The sequence below is a fragment of the Hyalella azteca genome, unplaced genomic scaffold (assembly GCF_000764305.2).
Source record: "Hyalella azteca isolate HAZT.00-mixed unplaced genomic scaffold, Hazt_2.0.2 contig7418, whole genome shotgun sequence".
In the NCBI taxonomy this organism is placed as follows: domain Eukaryota; kingdom Metazoa; phylum Arthropoda; class Malacostraca; order Amphipoda; family Hyalellidae; genus Hyalella; species Hyalella azteca.
This window is the reverse complement of record NW_025937544.1, coordinates 1-23,866: the sequence shown is the minus strand read 5'-3', so window position 1 is coordinate 23,866 and position 23,866 is coordinate 1. Positions and strand designations below refer to the sequence as shown.

General features: G+C 36.2%; 2 protein-coding genes across 2 annotated transcripts; both read right to left on the bottom strand.

Moving 5' to 3' along the window:
• Nucleotides 1-2,627: 2,627 nt before the first annotated feature.
• On the bottom strand, nt 2,628-8,020 carry LOC108671037. Its single transcript, XM_018158521.2, has 4 exons — nt 7,725-8,020; nt 4,144-4,266; nt 3,487-3,665; nt 2,628-3,182 (listed from the first exon to the last, which is right to left on the bottom strand). The coding sequence occupies exons 1-4, from the start codon at nt 7,771-7,773 to the stop codon at nt 3,099-3,101; spliced, it is 435 nt and encodes a 144-aa protein (XP_018014010.1). The 5' UTR covers nt 7,774-8,020; the 3' UTR covers nt 2,628-3,098.
• Nucleotides 8,021-13,091: 5,071 nt separating this feature from the next.
• LOC108671034 (glutamate receptor ionotropic, NMDA 2B) lies at nt 13,092-23,007 on the bottom strand. Its single transcript, XM_018158517.2, has 9 exons — nt 22,895-23,007; nt 21,898-22,021; nt 21,036-21,196; nt 17,833-18,014; nt 16,686-16,924; nt 15,990-16,183; nt 15,523-15,639; nt 14,456-14,569; nt 13,092-13,326 (listed from the first exon to the last, which is right to left on the bottom strand). Exons 1-9 carry the CDS (start codon nt 23,005-23,007, stop codon nt 13,284-13,286), a joined length of 1,287 nt encoding a protein of 428 aa, XP_018014006.1. The 3' UTR covers nt 13,092-13,283.
• Between the last annotated feature and the right edge of the window lie 859 nt (nt 23,008-23,866).

Here is a 23,866-nt window from a genome sequence, read left to right as displayed (position 1 = left end):
TTAAATTTTTGTCCTTTTCAAGTTTCGGTGACCACACGACGTTTCCAAACTTTAGGTTCGGGCGCACGACGGCAACAAACAACTGCTTCATCGCTTCTGCATCTAGGAACTCGTATGAGCGTCTGATCAGTCCAAGTCGTTTATTGGCTTTACTAACTTGACCTTCAATATGCTTAGATAATTGAATGTTTGAATCTGCTGAATCTGAAGAGATGTTTGAATCCGCTCAATCCATTCGAATTATCAGTTATAAATCAGATACCACTCTGATGAAATTATTATCACGATTCAGCTTAATTAACCTAACCATGAACATTGATCATGTCCGTCCTTTACCTTTAACCTCACGCCAAATACGATGCAGAGCGAGCGCAACACCATGCATTTTGTAGGCAGTCAGTCATCCACTTCTTTCAGACTTTCGATTTCTCCTTCAATGGCCAGCTCGACACTTTCAATTTTGATGTCATATACCTAAATCATTGACAACAGGTAACGGAACACATCACCATCAGATTGGAATCTCAGCAATTAAATTAGTTTTCTATAACTGTAGACGGTGTGTGGTGCAGGTAAGCAAAGTTGGAGTAGCATTTCGGAAGGGCGAGTTTTAGAATCTCGCAACTAGCTTGTTAAACTCTACTCGGCAAATTGACATGGTGGATGGGTGATTGGGAATCGGTGACAAGCCGACGTGGCCTAATCAAAGCCGACACAGTGTATTACTTTGTTTAGAAACTTGCCTAGGCTCTACTACTGACAAAAGGTGCACTATCTTGTTAAAGCGCCACCCATGTAGAACAAAAAATGTAGTTTTACAATATAAAGGCTAAACCAGAAACAAAGTCTCTAAAGGGTTCAGTAATTTTATTAATTAAGAATAACCCTAGATAAAATAAGTAGACCATTTTGTATTTCCTTAAAAATAACAGGGGGGGTAAGAAACAATATTACGGCTTTTGAAATAAGATCTGCAATTGGTAATTGAAAAATCGATGAAAAATACATAGCAAAACACTTGAAGACACTCAATACTATTAATGTATTCACCTACAATGACATATAAGTTGCCATTGTAATCCCGCAGCACTGAACACGTCGACCGGTATTTAAAAAGATAAAAAATTGTCATAATAAGATTTTACTGTGTTCAACGGGTTCGGAATAATGTCACAGGTTACAACGTGGCGACTCACCCGTTGCGGACGGCAGTTAGAAAACATTCACTACCAGAATGAGAATATTCATAAGATTACATGAAATTGTGAAGTTGTATATAATCCGACAACAATTTGACAGCATGACGATTTAAAAGAAATGATGCATTCTATGAAAAATATTTCAAAAAGATGTTTGAATCTGCTCAATCCATTTGAATTATCATTACTTGCATGATAAATATGACCACTTAAATTAAAATAGCACAAGGGCAGGGTGGCCCAGTGGTTAAGGGCAGGGTGGCCCAGTGGTTAAAGTTCAGAGTACCAAAATTGGAGCAGAGAGTCGCGGGTTCGATCCCAGCTTTGTGCGACAGTTTCTGGTCAGAATCGGCAAGGAGGCCGGGCGGTTAAGCAAAGCAGAATTGTAGCAGTGAGTTGCGAGTTCGAGACTCGCACCAAGCTGTGGATGTTCTGCAATGTTAAGAATCGGCGACAGGCCTACGGCCTAATAAACGCTGAAACCGCTATTATATTATATAATATATTTAGTTTACGCTATGACACTAACTAAAGCAAAGAATTACGAGATAACTTGGAATTCAGGTAGGCTTTTCAACAGCCATAAACTGGAGAAAGCAACTAAATCAAAACAAAAAAACTACAACAACAACGTTGGAATAATGAATCTATCCAGTCATTTTCTTATGGAATGTCGTGCGATCATAATTGAAAACGAACATACAAGTAACACTACGAGATCACAGTAATTTATTACCATTGTAAAAACGACCGATAGCTATTGATAGCTGTTACAACTTTTTCTTGATTATGAGCAAGTTCAGTGAAGAGGGAAAAACAAAGGCGACTTATGCTCCATTGACAGTAGTTAAGATTTAAATCAGTATTTCTGCACGACTTCTTAGTTCAGGTAGTTATGATTTGCAATTGTATATATGCTAAAATATTTAAGAAATATTAGGACCACTTTTTCCATTTTAATTGTAGAAAAACAAACAGCCAAATGTTCCTCAGTACATATGTATAAAGTTCTACATTATTAAGGCAGAATTTGAAGGCAAAGGCGTCTTACTCTATCTTAATAATACTTAATAATAAATAGCTCAAAATGTTTCTGGACGGATGCAAGATCACAGAATTTTATTAATAAAATACTGTAATATATTACATTTAAAGATGAGTTGATTGAGGCTTCTTGTGAGGTTTGAACCACCGAGACGCGAGTGAGCATGGTAGATTCTCATGAAAAAACTCATCAATAAGCTAACAAAACTCAACTGCCATAGAACTAAGTCAGTTGGCGGTAGATAACGGACATGGTATGAAGTAAAATCAAAACTACTTTTGAAGATAATTAGAAATAACTCTACTACTTAACGATTATGATACACAATTGAAAAATTTTGTTTACATACTTGTATAAAAAAATCCTTTCTTCAATTACCTTTTCAGTTTAATTTACAAAAACACCAATGACTACACCAAATTTTGCATTAAAAAGGGACTATATATGATTAAAACAGGACAACTGTTTTCAGGAATATAAACATAACTTAGCTAGTAGACAGTGCAGTTTAAATTATTTTCTAAACATTCAACTTGCAATGCATCGCAACTAAGAAGTAAAGGTCCATTACCAATTGCACTTAAATATCATCTTTGCAAGCAAACTCTAATTATAATAGCTTAGTGGAATTTTTTTTATTCCAAATTTGTGATTTTTACTCGGCATTACTTTTTTAAGCCATGACAATTTAACTGATGATGTTCTAACATGTGAATGGAAACTTAAAAGAGATCACTGAAACCTATAACGGGACAAGAAGCAGGAATGCCAAATGTGAGACAAGGATTTACCACTAGCCCCTTTTGAGAACGTTGTAACTTTTGAGGTAGATGCATCGGATAGTTGACAGTCAATTAGCGATGAGCATACCACAACAGCACTACAAGTACTGCTATCGTGCACCCAAAACTGGTCGTCTGCAAACTTGATGCACCCAACTGCAAAGAGGTAATCATTTTTGGACACAGCACAAAATTTAGAACTTTACATGACAACTTATCAATCCAATATTTAAATTAATGAATTTCATGACTTACATTCATCTAATTTTACATAAGAAAAAGTAACTATAAAGGATTGATGTTAGTAAACAAGTTGATTTTTACCATGCAGGTTGTTAAGAGAATGATTCCAACACCATACATGGAAAGAAATGTGACCTCCACAATAAAATTTCATGCAAATGAATAGTTTCTATGTATATAGGTATAGAGAAAAGAATATAATAATGCCATTACTCACAGTCACAAAGAAGTTGCAACGATCTCCTTTGCAGCACTCTGCACATTTCCAGTCCTTCCAATTTATGTAATCACAGTAAGGCAAATAGCCTGATATTGTGTCAGTACAATCTTGTCTTGTGGCACACTTCTTGCTGATGTAGTATTGCATGGGAGCACCCACTTCCCAGAATGGTGTGCCTGAAAAATGTGATTGAGTTGAAGTAATGCTACAATGAGCAGAAAGATTTTGAAAAAATAATGAAAAATAATATACATATATACCCGTGAGGGAGCATAAACAATCCGTCCAGAGACAGAATTTATAAATTTCCATCCAAATTAGAAAAATCTTCTAAGAATATAAACTGATGCTCACTTAGAATAAATACCTATATATATATAGGTATATATTGCATACCGGTACCTAAATATAAATATTTCAACTTTGACAAAACAACATTGCAGTTTAAATTTTGCAGCATAATGTTTCAAATACTGACATTTCAGTGTATATTTCTAAAAATTTTGCAATTTAACAAGTCCACAATAGATTTAACAGAAAGAATCAAAAGATTCCTGTAACTGCATCACGAGGAATTTCACATAAACAAAATATTATGATAAGTAGATCACAGAGTACAACAGTGAAAAAAGAGCTAATTAAAGCATTACTTACTGCCCCATTTTATTTCTGACAGACAATGATCTTGTTCAAAGTCGCATGGCTCCACAGTCTCAGTGCACTTGCCTCTGTTGCTGTCCTGCTCATGGCAGACGTAGCACTCATGAGCACCACACTCTGCAAATTTGGTATAGATTTTAATCATCATATAAACAATACCTAAATGATAGATCAATGATAGCAGTAATCCAAATTGTTGAATGAGTTGAGTTTCATGCAATGTGGCAAGCCATATCAGACCAGTGTTGAATAATTTTGTAAAAAATGTCAAGTTATGCTTATCACAGATTAAATATAGAAACCTCCAATCCCACACGGCTTATACTACCTAATATAAGAAAAATTATCAAGCAATAATACTTTCTTTCAAAGAATATTTCAGAGCCAAACAAAATTACATCTTATAATGAATAATGTTGCCAATACCAAATCAGTCAAGTCTTCAATACTATGCTAGTCTTTATTAAACTCAATTTTATCACTGACACAACAAGTTTATCACTGACACACAACAAGTTTATCACTGACACACAACAAGTTTATCACTGACACACAACAAGTTTATCACTGACACACAACAAGTTCATCACTGACACATGACAAGTGTATCACTGACACACAACAAGTTTATCACTGATACACAACAAGTTTATCACTGACACAACAAATTTATAACTGACACATCAAGTTTATCAGTGACACTCAGACTAATTTTTGAAAAATTGAAGATACAAATGATGCTGTTACATTTACAAACTTGCTAGTTTAATCAATTGAAATGCTAACTATAATAAACTTGCATTTTGTTCATGGCACCAATTCTGAGATATTTCTCTCAATCAGGGTACGGTATTTCTTTTTTATTGAAAACAAATTTTTTTACATCTCATTTGATGATCTCACTTTTATAACTAGACATTTTAAATTTAACTATTATGTCATTTTGAATACTCCATTGACTACAGAAATTTAGTTTCACAAAGGGTATTAATGAAACCATTCTGAAATAACAGGGAAATCTCTATTCCCACTAATAAATGGGATTCATTAATTACATAGCACAAAATCAATTTTCCCCCAATTTGTCTTTTCAAAGATTCAATTAACTACAGAAGTTTAGTTTTCACAAATGCATTCATGAAATGTTCCCAAAATAATTAGGAAATTTTCATCCCTATAAATAATCAGGATTCATAAAATACCTACCAAATATATTTATTGTCATATAATTTGGAATCAATGTATGGCATTGCTACCTTCATTACCATACTAATTGCAGACTGCAGATGTGGAAACATGAGCCAAAGAGTTTGAATCAAGTGTTGTGTAGCCAAAAAATACTATTGCCAAATTGTTCTACAAATTATTGTATGATGTAACTGCAACAAACATACCTAAACCTTTAAATAATACATATCTAATATCGTGTTAACTCCTCTAGATGCTGTTCCTATAAATTGTGGAACCTTTTTAAATAATGTTTTTAATATTTATAACTGATCATTGATTTTATGAAAATTCTCAATATTATTTATTTATGAAATTATGAATCTAAATACCTACTTTACAAGTTTTGGACTAAAATTCTGGAAGAGTCACAACTAGCAAATATTAATAACATATAGTTTCTAATAACATTTAATTTTTACTAATGATATACATGCCCAAGTTCTCAAAATCCTGCCTCTCCGATTTATCAAAGTTAAGTAATTTCTGCTTCTAAATATCTAGCATTTTCTATGAGATGCGAGATGCTAAAAAACTAACAATTTACAACCAACAACCAACAAAATCATTCAGGAGTCCAGTTTTGTTTTCAGTGTTACAGTATCTAAAGTGAAGTCGGTAAGACAATATTGACAAAAACCTGCAAAAATTTGTATAAGCATGGATAAAAAGAGGTGGTTAAAATTTAAACTTTTCATCATTTAATTAAATTAAATCTCATTGTAGATGAAATCTATTTATTGTGAAATGGAATTTGCCCAAACAGGCAGTATGACATCTCCAGTTGTTCACAGTGCTCAAAATTTGCAAAATCTCATTGTGTTGTTGTGTCCGTTCTGGTTACTGAAATTTTTTTGGTATTATTAAAATAGTGAGGCTTTTCTGCAATAGCAGAAATACTTTTCTTTATTTTAGAAGATATTCATTGTAAAAATTGCTCAGTTAAAGATAAGCAATCAGTGAGTAGCATTGAGAATGGTGTCATGGAGATTGATATGCAGTTGGTAAAGCGCACAATGTCAGAGGAGCAGCAGTTTCTCATGAGCTCTGTGTAATATTTGGCATAGCAGTGGCAGCTGTAATGTGGTAGGCCTTCCAATAAATTTTTTATACAACCATGACTAATGAAAGTATAATTCCAGAATTCCATATTGATGGCAAACAGACCTTGCGATTATTAGGGCTGATGCGCAATGAGTGGTAAGGACAAATGCACATTACAATCCTAGTGTTGACAACATCTTGCTTTTAAACCACAACTTGAGCTTTCACACCATTTTCAGAACTGCAAGATTCACGCTAGATGAATTACCTCCTATTTAATTGAAAAACAAGCACACTTGGACCATGAGGCATCAGATACCAAATGTATTGAAAATTTGTCACTATGAAGCCACACAGATTTCAACCATTCTGTTGAGTGTCAGTTACTAATAAATTTGTAATACAGCAATCCCTTGATTAACGCGGTTAATAAATCCCCGAGTTTTACCGTGTTAAGCAAAACCACGCTAATCAAACTCAACAATATATGGGAATGATTATAATGAATCCTCAAAAATAGCAAAGTTACATAATAATTTTTTTTCCACTAAAATTCATCATATTTTTATTCTAAATGATAGGGGATATAAATAAAAGAAATGCGAATGAATTAACATTTATTTTTTACTGAAAAACGAATCCAATTTCAATTGCACAGTAGTACGTATTAGTTTTCTTTCTCTCCTGCATAATTGTGCGATAGCAATTCACTTGCCTATCCAGGCCACGGCAAACATTCATGCTTTTTTCTTCATTTGGGTCTACTTCTCTTATGATTTCTTTAGTTTTTTCAATTGCAGTGAGTAAATTGAGTTGAAGGCTAACGAGTGACTAGAGCACCGGCATGGCGCACTTACCGGCATACGTTGCCGAACTTGACCATTCGAGTTATGAATGAGACAAGGCGTGGTTAAACCGACTCTGTAGTCAGCACGGTGCCTACGGAATGGGACCTTATTTAAAGAATTATTGGCTGAAATTCATAAAGTAACAACATTTGGCAAATTTTTCCAAAAGTCGTAACAAAAGTAACAACATAAGATCTAATACAGCAAAAAGTAACACTTTTGTTACGAACGTAACACCTCTGGCTATAGGCGGGAAAATGATGCGTTGTGAAAAAAAGTCGCGCTAACATGGTGGCATTCCATAGTATAAATAAAAGAACATGAGCTTTTGGGAAATTGGAGCGCTCTGTCATAATTGGAGCGTCAAGGTTTTTTTGGTTTCTAATTCCTATGCTACCTTGCATACCTAACTGAATAATGGAATCCTTAATTCTCGAAATTAATTTAAATTTTTACCTGCGATGAGAAGGATCAGAAGAACACAGCCCAGAAAATGCAACTGCATTTTTCATAAACTTGAATCTTTCAAGTGACAAGTAGTAGGTTAAATTAATTTTTATAATAGATAGGAATTTGAGACTTGTGGGGTCAGACTTTGAGGCAACTCTCTAAGTAAAGTAAATCTTCCGCTTAGCATAATAGCATGTAATAATTAATAGAGCCGCTAGAGCGTTTACGACGCATCCATGTAGCGGATGATTTGGCCCCAAAACCAAGCGTAAGACGTAAAGCAACCCAACTGCTGCAGTCAACGCCCAGTTTGAAGCAATTGCGGATAAAACATTACGTTCCGTAATCTGGATTTTGTGGTGGTGATGGTGGTGGGTTGAAGCATGGGTTGCAGGTGAAGAAGATGTCACGTGTTGAATGTCTGTAACACCTGGGTGATGCAATAGTTATTTGATTCAAGTCTTCATCATGTTTCTTTCAGTTTCATTAGTCTTTTCACAGGCGCCAGCTCTTCAGTGGTTTCGTATTTGAATGACACTTCAACATCTGTTTTTTATATATTCTTTAGCAACCAATTGCAGCTCGCCGGTAAGCGTAGCAGATAAATATGACTTAGGTACTCAGATATATTTTGAACTAGTTGACAAATAGACTGAATTAGTCGGTCTTCTTCATCAGTCATATTTCGAGAGAAGATAATTGACAATTCCTGGCAGATAAACTGAACTGGCTGATATAGTAAATTCATAACCGATTTATACGTAATTAATTGAACATACTTTCACATTTGCAGTGCGTCTCAGAGCTACTTTTATTAATATCATTTAGCAACCTTCTATTTGCTAGCTCATAGATTTTGCAAGTAGAGCCTGATGCATGTAAGTTCCTCAATGAGCAATGTGAAAATTTGTTGAGACTGGGCCATCAGTCCCTGCGCCAATCCTGGTACTCTGAACTTTAACCACTGTGCCTATATAATCACGTCTATATCCATCAATTTATAACCGATCTCGACATAATTTGCAACACATCAGACGTCAGGGAGGCGCGGGTTCGATCCCAGCTCTGTGCGCCAGTTTCTGGTCTGAATCTACAAGAAGGCCGGGCTGTTAAGGGGACCTGCTACCCTAAATTGGAGGTAGCCTATAACTTCTACAGTTATCATCCGATCATCATGAAACTTCACATCCATACGTAAAATGTAAAAATAATAACATTTTACTTCTATGAATTTTTCGAAAAAATTGATAGAAAACGTGATATTCATAGAAAACGGACAAATAACGGGTACTATAGAAAATCTATCTCCCCCCACAAATATCGTCCGACAATATCGAGACACATATCATTAGATTCGTAAAGACCATACCTATCAACTCTACCATCACTTTTTTCATTTTCCCCATAGCTTTTTTTTATGCGCGTTTTTCTCATTTTTTCACTTTTTTTACCCCCTCCCCCCCTTAAGCATGTAACTGCAGCACAACTCAAGTAGAAACTATATTCAAAGATTTCAGCAGCTAATTACTTTATATCTAATTACTTAAAGAACTCTCCCACCCGCTTCCCTTTAAAGAGACGTCATGAACGTAAATATTGGCGTACAGCAATGGCAGTGGTACCATTGGAAAGAGCAGAATTACAGCTTTCAGATGAGCACAAAAACCGAAAAACGCCAAAATTGAAAATTTTAGGGTAGCAGGTCACCTTAAGCAAAGTAGAATTGGAACAGTGAGTTGCGAGTTCGAGACCGCAACAAGCTGTGAATGTTCTGCGATGTTAAGAATCGGCGACAGGTCTACGGCCTAAAAAACGCTGAAACAGCTATTATTGAGTTGCCTATACTCTTTTTCGTTGTTATTAGTAGTCCCGTATCCACTGAAATGTCGGTGTCGTCGACAACATTCCTGACGTCGTCACTAAATATAATAAATCAAGAGTATCATGTTTGCTGAAAAAATCCTCATCACCGGTGATTGTCAGCAGCGAATGCTTGCGGTGAGTTGCCTGTCGGAGACCAACATGACCATCGACTAATATGATCACTTCCTCCAATCAACGTTGCTTCCTCCAGCCAATCATGTTAGCAGGCGAAAACCTCAAAAGTCTGAAAACTTCTATTGAATTAAACGCGTCATCGTCCAAAAACTCTAATGATATGCGATGGAAAAATGGACATAGGTGGAATTTATACTAGATGATCCATAATACAATATGAAAAACGCAAACAAACATATGCTTGTTTGAACCGTCCTGTTTGCTCCAATGAATAACCTGAATATATACTAAATTACGATATTACTTAGGTCTGAATATTTATTTCGGCAGTTGGTTTATGCGACCTTCCTTTGATTAAAAATTCTTTGGCCAGGAATTATACTGAAAGGCGGAAATAACTTCAAAAATGAGATTTTGACATCTATGGGATAAACTATCTAGGTATATGCTGGACCTGCTAGTCTTCCATATATGTTTAATTGCAAGCGTAGACTTTTCTAATTGAGTGCCTTAAATTGAATTTTAAATTTCTTTTCTCGAAGACACACTAGAAAGTACAAGCATACTGTATACCTAATATTAGGTGACAAGTGCCTTTGTAATATAGGAGAACATGACACACATTGTTGCGAAGCTCTGGTAATTTTGGCGAAAATTTACCGCCACTCTTGATCCGTTATAAACCAAGCACATAGCCGGCAGTAATAATATGTTTCTTAATTTCTAATAATAAGCAAAAGTGTAGTACAAATTCGTTCTGTAAAAGGTTATCAGGTTATAGTACCAAAGCGAGGGATGATGTGCCTAAAGAGACACTCAATTGGATCATTTTACACAGCAAGTATTCTATTGTACGTTGGATAAAAATAATGATATTTTATAGGAATTTAAAACGTTTATTAGGAAAATATTGTAGAAATACGGCCACTGCAGAAAATGTGTTCAGTTGGTTAGATGAACATGGCTCGCTGACTAGGTCCGCGTCACAAGACGCTGGTAGGTAGTGACGGGAACTGTCCAGCTGTAGACGAACGATCAAAACAACTAAATTCACGATCAACGTCCAATACAGTTTACGACTCCTGCCGAATGCTGTTCAGCTGCCGTTAATGGCAGATTGCGTTTTTTTGTTTCACATTTAAAGCCCCAAACTGCGAGATCGACGATTTTTGGAAAACAGTAAACGGATTTCAACAATAGATGTGGCCAGAAAGAGGAGCCGCTCCATAATAATTCATTGCGAATTTCATGCGTAAAATTTATTCCAAAATATCCCTGAATGATGGCTAAATTAACCATGGTTGAAGGAACACGATTAAAAACAGCAGCATGGTGCCAATGCCGTACAGGCGCAATTTGTTAGTAGAAGAAAGTCGAGCATTCAATTTCACATCAATTTCTGATCTACCACTCACGCTACAGATACACATGAATATGTACATGGAATTGTGAATAGAGTAGCGTATATTGATAACATATTGAACCTCGACCTTGAATAGGCATAACCCTGTCATTTGAAATAATTAAAAGTTTCCTGTATTACATCGGGTATAAGATATTCCATTCTGTTCCCCATAAAATAATCATGAATTCATCTGAGTTTTTATTTACTTCCCATTTGAAATTTGTAAGAAATGAACTCCGGAAATGTTACGTTTTGACTTGAACTAAACAACAATCTCATCATTGATCAAAATGCATTAAATAATAGCCTTCAGAATATTTATTATGACTAAACATCACCTTTGTGGTATCACAGATAAACAAGCTGTATAGAGCAGGCCGATATGTTGCCGCAGTATCATCTTCCGCCTTAATATTCAATTTAAGCTTGCAAATATCGCCGAGAAACGCAGTACTCGCAATCTCTTGATGGGTTGCTAAGGTAATTTCTGTAAGAGTCAAATGAAATATTATTACGTAAGCAAAACCCATCATTTATTTATGAGAGTAGTAAACAGCTCAGCAAGACCAGTGAGACGTTCCCTGTTCATTCACATAACACAACATAGTGATGTCGGCGCTAAAGAGTTGGGCCTGATGCGGCCTGTCGCCGAATCTTGAACTTTTCGTGACTTGTTCATAGAAGATCTAAATCTTGTCATTTAACCGGATATTTTCAAACTGACGATAGTTTGAAAACAGCTACTAGACTTCCACCGGGTTCGATATGGTGCTAGGCATTTCAAATGAATTCATTCATCACATCGGTGAACAGCTCAGCAAGTTCAGCGATCTTATATGAAAAGGAATGGCAGCTCCTTTACTTTGGAATTTGTTTATATTTCCGATGGAGTTAATGACGCACTAGGAATTAAATAAATTGAATCTTATTAATTAGGCGAGAAAATTAGATGAATCAATTTCTTGATGTTCCCTAACTCTCAGCGCTCTCTTTGTTTGAGGAAGGGAGTAACATGAAAACAATAAATGAAATTACTAGGCTAGGAAGAGACAGACGTAACGCGTTCTATCTATAGGAGGAAGCTTTCGGATTGCCACTGAAGCATATGACTAACTTTCGGATCACACATATGAGCGAGAAAAATTCTACGCATTTACATTTATGAAAGAACGGAGAGAAGTGATTCACGTACGTATTCTCAAAAAACGGCAGTTTATATGTAGGAAGAGACAATAGACTGAACCTTAGACATGAAATATACAAGAATAGATTACTCTGTACAACTACTGCATACTTTATTTAAAAGATTAAACATCGAAATAGTATAACACACTTGTAAATATAGTCCAACAAATCTTGCAATGTACACATTTGGCCGTAGTCCGTACAATTCATCTCATCAAGATACAGCACTCAAAAGGACATTATTTCACCTATTTTGGCACCAAAATTCACATATAGCTTACAAATCTGAACGGTTGTTATTCTCCATGCATCACTACGCTATTGAACAAAACCCATGAAACGAGTCTCGCGCTAGCAACGCGTAGGTGTAATCACAAGAAAATTATGGCGTTGGGTCGAAAATCGCATCCAATTCCGAGAGAAATTTAATAGTATCTGAGATATTTCCCTGACTCGTTCATTTCAATCACGGTTATTTCTTGGGACATTCAATGACCATATAAAGAAATACAACTTAACATGCGAGATCAGTCGGAAATTACACGCTCTGAAAGTTGAAAAATGTTATGAATCACGCATCACTTGAAGTGAGACTACACTACACTTTATTTTACGTTAAAAAGAGTGAAAATAACTCACTCTTTGCGGTAAATGAGTTGGTGTGAGCAAGGAAATGTTCATCAACTTGTTGAAACGTACTGAAATTTCTGCGTTACGAATGAAATCAAATGCAGCTACTGTTTTAAGACTTGTTAAGAAAAGTTCTCGCCAGGTTATCAATTTGACAGAAGGCATGGTAATACTTATCCTCCTACACACACAGGACGACACTTAACTCTTCTACTCCCCTATACAATTAAAGAGATGAAACAATAGGTAAGACCATAGTACATCAGAACAACTTCTGGATGGCAAGAACATCAAACACATCAGATCTGGCGCGTGCCAGGGCAACGGATCAAATTATCCAGCCAACTTCACAAAACTGTCTCGAGCTCTGCAACCTCCCGCACTCGATGTCTGCAACAGAAACTCCGATTATAAATCGGATAAATAATCGGATAAATATAAACTCATGGCACTTTTGTAATGATATAAACGAAGACTGGACACTACAGGGAAATTTCTGATGGAAGTGTGGAAAGCTTAAACATGGGCATCGAGAGCATTTGAGACGCGAAAAGGAAACGCGTCGGATTTCCGGAGGAACAATAATGCGCAATGCATCGTTGCTTGGCGAGTACACAATTTTTTTTTAAAGGGATTACATATTTTTTTAGAAATTTGATAAAAGAACTTCAATTTTCTATGTGTTTTGCCATGAACTTTAAGGTAGAGTGGTTCCTCTACCGAAAAGTAGAGCGCTTTAATTAGAATTCTGTTGTTTGGCTTATTAGCAATGCTACTCATTTTATTTCAAATGACCGTTATGAATGACAAGACCTAAAAAATTTTATTATCAGAGCAGGTAGTTCCTATATTTTAGTAAAGAGATGATAGCAGAAGTAAGTAGGAAGATCGATTTAGAGACGTGTTATAGCTAACACTCGCAGGTGTACTTCATTCTTTAGGCGAACGGGAAAGTTTTCCGCGTCAAAAGATACCGCCAGTAACGACATTATGTTCATTTATTGAACGTTGTATCATTCTTATTAGAAGAAATGCCACAAAATGAAATATAGCGTGGACTGAACGTAAGTTTAAATGGATAATCATTCAACCAGTTATTATCAACTTTAACAAGATTATATTTTACGGGGGGCTTAGAAGCGGGGCGTCCCTAAAACCTAGTGACGCCCAGGATAGCGAGAACAAACGCAAAAGAAGTACGAAATACGTGCCTCCAATAAATACTACTATTCATCAGAAATATCCCAAATTGTAATTTTGTAAACATAAAAGACAGTAAAATAGACCGATTATTCATCAAAAACACATAATTTAATGATTTATAACGCAAACTCATAATGTATAGCAAGCCTTTTTAAAAAAAATTAAGAAATTGGAGATAAGGAAAAAAACTTTGCACACCTTAATTTTTGCATTAAATAATGCATAATAAATGTTTGAATGAGTTGAAATATAAAAAATATCAACGTTGTTACATTAATTTAAACTATTAGTAAACTAGAAGCGTTTTGAAACTCACCTCATGGATAGCAGAGGTCCTCTAATAGGCTCATTAGATCTGACGAAGTCCTGCGTCATGTCTCGAGTTCTTAACAAGGGCTCGCCGCAATCGTCCTCGAAAAAGTCGCTATGTCTGCTCAGGAAAATAGTCGCAATCTGAGAGTGAGAGTAGAGCAGGAGTAAAAATTGCTATTTATTTCAATTTAAATTGCGATTTTAAATCAAACGCATTCACGCCCAATTGTACAGCGCCAAAGCCAATTTAGCAGAAACAATTTTTAAAAGTCGCTATGCTTGCACAGGAAAAAGAGTCACAATCTGAGAGTTAGGGCAGAGCTGGAGCAATAATTGCCATTTATTTTAACGTTAAAATTTCGATTTCAGATATTCAATCACAGGGGCATTTTTTATCAATGAATTATATTAAAAATGATATTTAATATAAATCCAACATTAATATAGCACGTGTTTATTTGCGAAGGGAAAAGGGAATTGAGTAAAAATTCACATAGAAAGAATTAAAGAATTAGCAGATAAATTTTGAAAAATGAATGGAATGAACGACTTATAATGATAATAGCGTTAAAATGTGATAAATAAAACACGCGTTACAGTGAGGACGCTCATATGTGTATATCAACTTGAATGCCGCAAAACTATTAAAAATTGATGTCATGAATATTCAAGAGTTTGTAATTTCTTTAGCCAATCACAAACGGATTTTCAAGCTTAACCCACCTATAACAGTGGAGAAATCGCACGCTAAGTGAACTTAACTTCGGCCGCTACGAGTATTTAGGCCACTACGAGTATTTAGGCCGCTACGAGTATTTAGGTGGCTACGAGTATTTAGGCCGCGACGAGTATTTAGGCAGCTACGAGTATTTAGGCCGCAACGAGTATTTAGGCCGCTACGCGCATTTAGGCCGCTACGAGTACTTAGGTCACTACGCGCATTTTGGCCGCTACGTGTATTTAGGCCAGTACGAGTATTTAGGCCGCTACGCGCATTTCGGCAGCTACAAGTACTTAATCGTGTCTCAAAGGACCGGCCCATTATCAATAGGAAGTGATTTAGGAACTGACCCTCTGGAAAGCATAGAAACGACCTGCTTCTTTCTCAAGTAGGCGTCGTCGGTATAGTTGTGACACACGTGCACCATTTCTGGCTCTTCTATGGAGTCTTGGCGCTGCAACTCACACCTGAGATCAGCAGGAACGATTAATAGTGTCAGTAGTATTATTATCATTAGAATTACTATCATTAGTATTCTTATCAGTGGTATTACTATCATTTGTGTTAATCTCAATAGTGTAGCCGCGTGTAACTTAATGGTCGTTGCACGCATCTTTTGATATAGAAGATTCGGACATTCGGTGCTATGGTATATATTAAAAAAAATAAGAGAGTATACTACAAACAAATTATTTCCTCAAAATGGTGCGTATGTCGTATAATATAACTTACAACTAGGTTCGTCACATAAGAAATAGAAAGAAATTATTTGGCCAATCCGACGAACGGAGCTCGTTTTATAATTCATGTTACTGACTGTCGGTGACGGTGTTTAATGCCGTGGCAGACCATCTGGGTCTCTAGGTCGACGATCCTAAGTCTGGCCATGTCTAGCTCATGTTTCACCCGCCAGAGGTCGGTGTCACAGAGCGGGTCATCACAGTGACGTCCGTTGTACTGCTCCTGCGCTTCCCGCACCACCTCCAGCATCGTAATGGACTTGCCCATGCTCTGTGACACGTCGTTACCATTAAAATGTTTAGTTTTGCGTGATAAATATCAAAGGAATTAAGTCAGAAATAAAATTGAAGTCACGAACTCACGATTGAAGTACCATTCATTTAGTCATTTAGTATGCGTTCATCTTCACCTATCATATATGGATGTTTTAAGCACTATTACGCAAACATAGTTTCTAATTCAGATAATAAAATTAGATTTTTTTCTGTTGGAGAGAATTTGCGTCCGTTCAGCTTACAGGAGTCGAATTAGAAGCAAATTTAAACAGGTGTCAGGTGTGTACTGTGTTATGACTAAGTAGTCAACATCTATAGTAACGGTAAAATTTGTGTTGTTCTTGCAATATCAAATATCATGTATTTACTTGATATTGACCTCTGTGTTAGAAATTTTCCTATTCCTCTCATCTTACAATACCTCCAGGCTCCAGAAAATCATTGCAGCGTTAAAAATATCGGTGTAAATGCAACGAGCAGCACTGATGTATTCCCACCATGCTAATAAGGTTGCAACATCCTCCTGTCATGTGCTTCTTGACGAGATGTTTCCTCATGTGCTTGAAGTACATGTGCTCCATGCACAGCAAGATGCCGCCCAACGCTACACCGAAACCGAGCATCACAAACGTTGACATGAACTGTTCCAACGCCAACGGTTCACTAGACGAGTTCCTCTGCTGGTCGGGCTTACAAGCGCCCGTGAACCAGAAGTGTGACAGACGCTCAAGTTCACCTTAGACAAAACAAAACATCTTGCGAATAAATTAAATCATTCTTAGATTGGATTAGGAAAAATTAGAACGCTTAGAAGCGCTGCCTTCAATTCAAATCGTACTATGGGTGAAAAAATATTACTCGGTACTCACTGCAGTGAGTGACAGAGAGCGCATTTTCTCGTCGACGAAAACGTGATCAAGCACGGACAGGCGGATAGACAGACAGACGGACAGACAGACAGACGGACAGACAGACAGACAGACGGACAGACAGACAAACAGACAGACGGACGGACATGACGAGCACAATAGCGCCTTTTTTCCATAAATGAGAAAATGAGCTAAAAACAGACGAAGCTTGCAGTGGCGTCATTTAGCCTATATTATTAACACCCTTAAATGAATTCATCTTTATTTTTAAATTAAAATTTTTTAATAGAATGTTCCAGCAAATTTAAATATAATGTGTTGTTAATGCAATTAATAGGCAGACAGTTCCTTCTATCTTTGTTGTTGTGCTGCACTAAAAATCAGTTTGTGATATTAATGGTTCGCTCACATCATGCACAAAGGATGTGAGGATGTGTAACAAATGTATCCATTGTACGGTAATCAACCAATCAATGGTATCTAGGAACTCGCCTCTCTCCACGAATGCACCGATATCTCTACTTTGCATGCTTGTGGTTGACATGCTTCATATTTTGTATTTCATAATAGTTAAATACTCATTCAAATAAGTATTTTCACTACTTTTATGTAAATAGTTGTATAAGGTTAGCTTCATTATAGTTTAAAACTTGAAATGAAAATGCTGGAGTTTGACCAAGTAATAGAAATGCTTAATATATTGGGATCATAACCTACGAATACAAAGTCAGTTTTTATCAACATGAGACAATTGATTACAATACTTGTCACTCACCGCTCTCCCTGTACTTGAGTATTTGATTATTGAAGATCTTGAGGTACTTGGAGTTCCTGGGGAAGGCCACACCGTACCCCGTCAACGCGTACCATGACCCTACCGTGAGCAGCTTGCACTCATCGTCCTGGCCGGTGAGGTACTCAAGCACAGTCGCGTCGTAGATGAACGCGTCCAGTTGCCTACATTCAAAGAATTGAGTGAGTCTTTTCCCAAATACCCAGTCATTTATTATTACAACACTTCTCTTTAACTTCACTTATTGTTTGTCTGTCTGTCTGTCAGTCTACTACAAATCTTATAATCGAAATTTAACACACTTCTACTTATCCTATCGATCTGAAATTTTGCACACTAGTGTGAAGTTGGAGGCAATGTATGAATCAATTGACAGGATAAATAATTTTGGAAACAATTTTTATATAATAAAAAAAAAGCTAAAAATTAATTTTTTTAATATTCGAAAATAAAATGAGAAATTCATTGTACATCTGTAACATTGGAGAGACTGGATTCTTTTGAAGTGTTGTCTTTAAAAAAATTTTTTAAACGCATATTATTGTTCCTAAGATGGTCATCCCGAATCAGTTAAGCCTGCCAAAAGAGCGTATCAGTGATACGACCCCCCTTTGCCGGTGCTGTTGGTAAGAAAGTGTGTCGCTTTTTGAACACAATGACTTTTTCACATGCTCATTGTCAACTGATGTTGCAAGTGCGATACAATAAGAATTGAAAGACATTTGTCGTACGCCGTACCTACAGTGTTAATATTGCGAGAGGAAATTATTACACGGCTTCGATATCAGCATTTCCAAGGTGTTGTGGGTTGCGGGATTGATGTTCATATATCCCGGTAAATGTTGCACATGCATTTGAATTTCGATTTTGGTACGATTCAACATTAGGAATTTTAAGAGAAAAATAATATGCGTTTAAAAATTACTTTTTAAAGACAAAACTTCTAATGAATCCAGTGTCTTTGATGTTACACATGTACAATGAATTTTTAATTTTATTTTCCTATATTAAAAAATTAATTTTTAATTTTTTAATATATAAAATTTTGTAAATTTTCAAATTTATTTATTCTGTCAACTGATTCATGCATTGTCTCCGACTTTATGCAAGTGCGCAAAATTTCGGATCGATTGGACAGGTAGAAGTGTGTCAAATATGGATTATAAGATTTGTAGCAGACGAAATTATTTTTAAATTTCTTTAATATGGGAAAAATACATTTTTATTAATAAAATATATTTATTCTGTCAATTGATTCCTGCATTGTCTCCAACTTTAAGCAAGCGTGCAAAATTTCAGATCGATCGGACAGGTAGAAGTCAAATATCTATTATAAGATTTGTAGCAGACCAAATTATTTTTAATTTTTTTAATGTTGAAAATTTTTTTGTAATTTTTCAAAATTATTTATTCTGTCAATTGATTCGTGCATTGTCATAAATTTTACGCGCGTGTGCAAAATTTCAGATCGATTGGACAGGTAGAAATGTGTTAAATATCGATTATAAGATTTATAGCAGACAGACGAACAAACAACAAGAAGTGAAGTTAAAGAGAAGTGTTGTAATAATATGGTGTAAGGAAATGAAACTCTCCTCTTCAATGACTCGAATCAAATTAATTAAAACATTAACCGACTGAACGCAACCGTAACAATACAATGCAAAAATTGAACAAAGAATTTTAAAATTCAAACCGCGTCAATTTCATCATCACCGGTAGAATAGAATAACAATGAAAAGTATTATTGTGGAAAAGTAATTGAAGCGAGAAAAAATTTTGCCAATCATGTTACCAATCCGGCCAAAAGGACTGAAAACTTTTAACGTTGAAAAAGTTTTCTGCAACCCAGCCATTATACCTGCCAGCCTACCTCGCCCATGGTTTAAATTTTAAAATAACTCTGTTAATACCAGCACAGTCTAGAGTACCTACCTGAGATGTCTGCAAAAATTATATTTTTCGAAATTTACTAGCAGTAATGCAATCTACAAATGAATGAGAACATATTTATAATGAGCGAAAAGCTATAATATAATTAAGCAATCTATGTAATTAAAAAAAGCTACATATCAATGAATCTACTTCCGGACGGATTATTTTAGTTGAAAATGTTGTCAGTTAGTACGGCGAGGTGAAATGCAGCAGTTTTTTTTAGACGAAAACTTTGAGGCAAATACATAAAATTTGACTTAGCTTCATTTACCGTATACATATTTGATTGAAAATTGGCATCCTATAAATATAATGAAATCGCTAACCAATTTCAGACCAGCCTAAAATAATTAATTAGTGTAAAAAAAGCAGCAAAATCAGAAAATTTTACTCGCTAGTTTCCCTTCTTTCACTGTAATTTACGAGTACATTCAACTCAAATTTGATACAAAGTTAACATTACAACAGTATTGTAACAACAACTGAATTCTGAACTACTTTTATTGATGTGTGCGTATTTTACGTAAAACAAATAATATGGCATGACATATTATGTTTCATTAGGTGATACGTTGCTTAGAAATTTTCCAAACTTTACGCTGAAAAATATGTCACAAGCGCATACCAATAGCATTTCAGGATAAAGCAGGAGTTACGTCAGAAAAATGTATTGCGATTATCAAGATTTTTCATCTATAATTTGCTTCAGACTGTTGAATTAAAAACTCACAATTTTTTGCTAAACGATATCGTTATCGTAAGCATTGGACAAGTTTACAAATAACTCAGTCGAATAGTCAACACTGGAAGCTTCTATCACCAAATATCCAGGTCAAAATGGCCATCTGAAGCGCAATGACGCTCATAAAAACGTTTAAAAACGCTCAGTGCAGCAAATTTACCTTCTTTATCAGCAAAGTTTTTTCTTTTTCGCGCGCCTTGTTTGTCTAGCCGTGAGCGCAACGAGTAACGAGACTAAATGAATAGCATTTTTTCGCTTGCGCGTCTCTCTTAGAACTTGTTCTTTGGCCCGGAAATGAGGCTATTGTAGCGCCACGCAGGCGTCGGATGGCTCACTCTACTCACCCTTTTTTGACAGCTTCACACCCTCGACGGCGTCGGATGGCTCACTCTACTCACCCTTTTTTGACGGCCTTCACACCCTCGACGGCGTCGGATGGCTCACTCTACTCACCCTTTTTTGACAGCCTTCACACCCTCGACGGCGTCGGATGGCTCACTCTACTCACCCTTTTTTGACAGCCTTCACACCCTCGACGGCGTTGGTCTGATTGAACTGCCGCATGTAGGCGTGCATCGCAGGGAAGGCGTTCTTAAGCACGACGTCGGTGTGACCGTGAAGCATCGTGCCAAACTTGAAGCGGGGCTTCACTGAGGTTGGGTTCTGAAGCTGATTTGCGAAGAGAAGAGTTGTATACATTTCCGAGGCAGCATTCATGTAAGTTTTAACTGCGATCGTAAACAATTTTACGTTTATTGGGCACTTAGAATCAGCCAGGTTGAACGAATTTAAGCTATAAAATTATTCATCGGGCTTCTTGGCCGTTATCATTTTTGTTGAACATTTAACTTTTAAGAAGGTTTGGCTTCGAACAAAATAAAGACCGAATAATTTTATCATCGACTGATAGAAGAAAAATTATGCAGAAAGCTAGTGATCACTTGACTTCATGCATGCATCTGCATTACTAAGTGAGATGTGATCTGGCAATCCAACTGAAATTTAGCGAGATATTCTCGGAGTACATAAGCATATATAGAATATATATGCGTCACTATTATGAATTCATAGTTCAAAAAACGAATTAAATTTTTCAAATAATGAGTTGGGGATATAAAAGTCATTGGTAACTGCCAGGCAATTATTATAAGTCAAATTAATTCACCATTGTTCCAGTGATATGGTAGTTGAATGACGAATCGTTTACAAACATTTAAAAAAATAGATCATCTCTTCGTAGTATACAAATGAAGATACTTCACATCACGTAGCTCAAATATTCACTGCAGTCTTATTAAAAATCCAATTAAGGCTCGATGTAATCAAGCCAAATTGTCTGCCTATCGAAATAACCGTAAAACTTAACGCACCCTTTTGTCGTCGAGGCCAGACATATCGTGGAACTCTTCCCTGGTGATCATAAAGGCCGCCAAGTTGGCTGTGTAAATGGCGAGAAAAATGAGAGCGAACATCGCCCAGACATTGCCCATAAACCTGCAACAAACGAGATAAACTTTCGATAAAACCTCGGGTCCCAAAATAGCAAGACACGAGATATTCAGCATGCACGTCGAGACTCGAGTAAGTATGGCTTACAGGCCAGCGATCTGAAGAAGTATACAAATCTCGCAGAGTGAAAAAATCTTTAGAATTTGTGCTTCTAAAACGCTCAAGTTTTGTTGGCTCAGAGTTTCGAATTTTTCACGCTGTCCTTATGAGTAACAGAAGTTCTTATACTCAGGATAGTTATAAGGCTAGCAGATAAAAAAAGAAAAAGGTTCAAAATGAAGATTTTGCTAAAAAAGTGAGTGGGTACTAGAAGAAATATATTTATGAAGGGAGCTCCAGTCATAGGAGTTTCTCGTTGAGCCTGAAATATTTAATGCAGAGTACCAATTGGAATATCACTGTAAGTGCAAATCCAACTGGTAGAAAAAATATTCATTGCGCTAGTATTAATTCCTTTGTGATTAAAGTATAGTCCGACTGGGGGTACCTATCATTGGGTATATAAATTGGATTATTCACGTCATGTCTAAAGAATTTTGCTGAATTGCGGTGAAAATCGTGAATCCTAAAATAGATAGGAAACAAGTCGTACATTAACGTAGTACGAATAACATCAAAAAACATTCTATCAAATATTACACAACTAAAAAGTATACTTTTTCTGTAAACTTGTTGTAATTGGGAACTTGAAACATGGAGTTAATTCTTGATCTAGCGAGTGGAAGGAAAATGACGGAATTCATTTTTTTGAACCAACCCCGTCACTATAGCAAACTATGGCGGACAAATGCAAATGGTCATCAAGATTACTTATTTCTTTTCAAGGTTTTTGAGTGAAAATTTGATGTGAGTGCATACCGCGCGGTGAAGCCCTTGGGACAGTCGACGTTGACGGCGGCCTGGAAGAGTATGGCCCAGACGAGCCACAGTGTCCGGAACAATGAGAACGGATGGTCCCGTGGTGGCTGCATCTGCAGAGTCACACGCAAAATCGCTTTCAGCTTTACCCTGCCTAAAGTTCTATACACCTTGAGCAGAAGAAACATTAGAACATTACATTAAGAAAGAGTAAACATATTAGAACAATAGAAACATTAAGAAAGAGTTAAAGTAAAATGTCATACCCGCAAATTATTGCATAATTGTGACAGAGTGTATTGCATAATGACAGAGTGTGAAAAAAATTACGTTTAAATCCAAGACTTGATGTTGGAAACTTGGAAGTTAGAAGTAGACGTTCAATTTTTTAAATCAGTGGCCGATATTCTAATGAGAAACCAAGTTCAGATCTTGTGAGTGAGTGCAGGATTCTGAACACTGGATTGTTCAGAAGTGTTGTCTTTAAAAAGTAATTTTTAAACGCATATTATTAAGTATTTGTCCCAAATTTTATTTTTTTTCAAACATTCGGACTAAATTCATAAAAAGTTCAAATGTAACGGAACTGAAAATTTCCCCATAAAAGGATCATGGAATTGCTTCTTAAATGGAACGGGGAATCAGCATTTAATTGGCACTGAAAGTTATTAGTCAAGTCGTACATGTACAGAACTGCTTCCAAGTTAAACAGGAAATGGCCATTCCAACGGAACTGGCTATTGACTGTAAAAAATGGGAATTTCTCTTCAAACGGAGAAGAAAATTGTTCTTCATATGAAACAGGAAATTGCGCGTTAACCGAAGTAAGAATTGCCACGCAAACTGAGCAAGTCATTGCTGTCTGGACGCTACCAAGAATTTCCTTTAAAACTGCAGGAAGAAATGCTCTACTAACGGAACATTGAAGTGACTTTCATATAGAACAGGGAAGTGTACCTCAAAATGAACAGG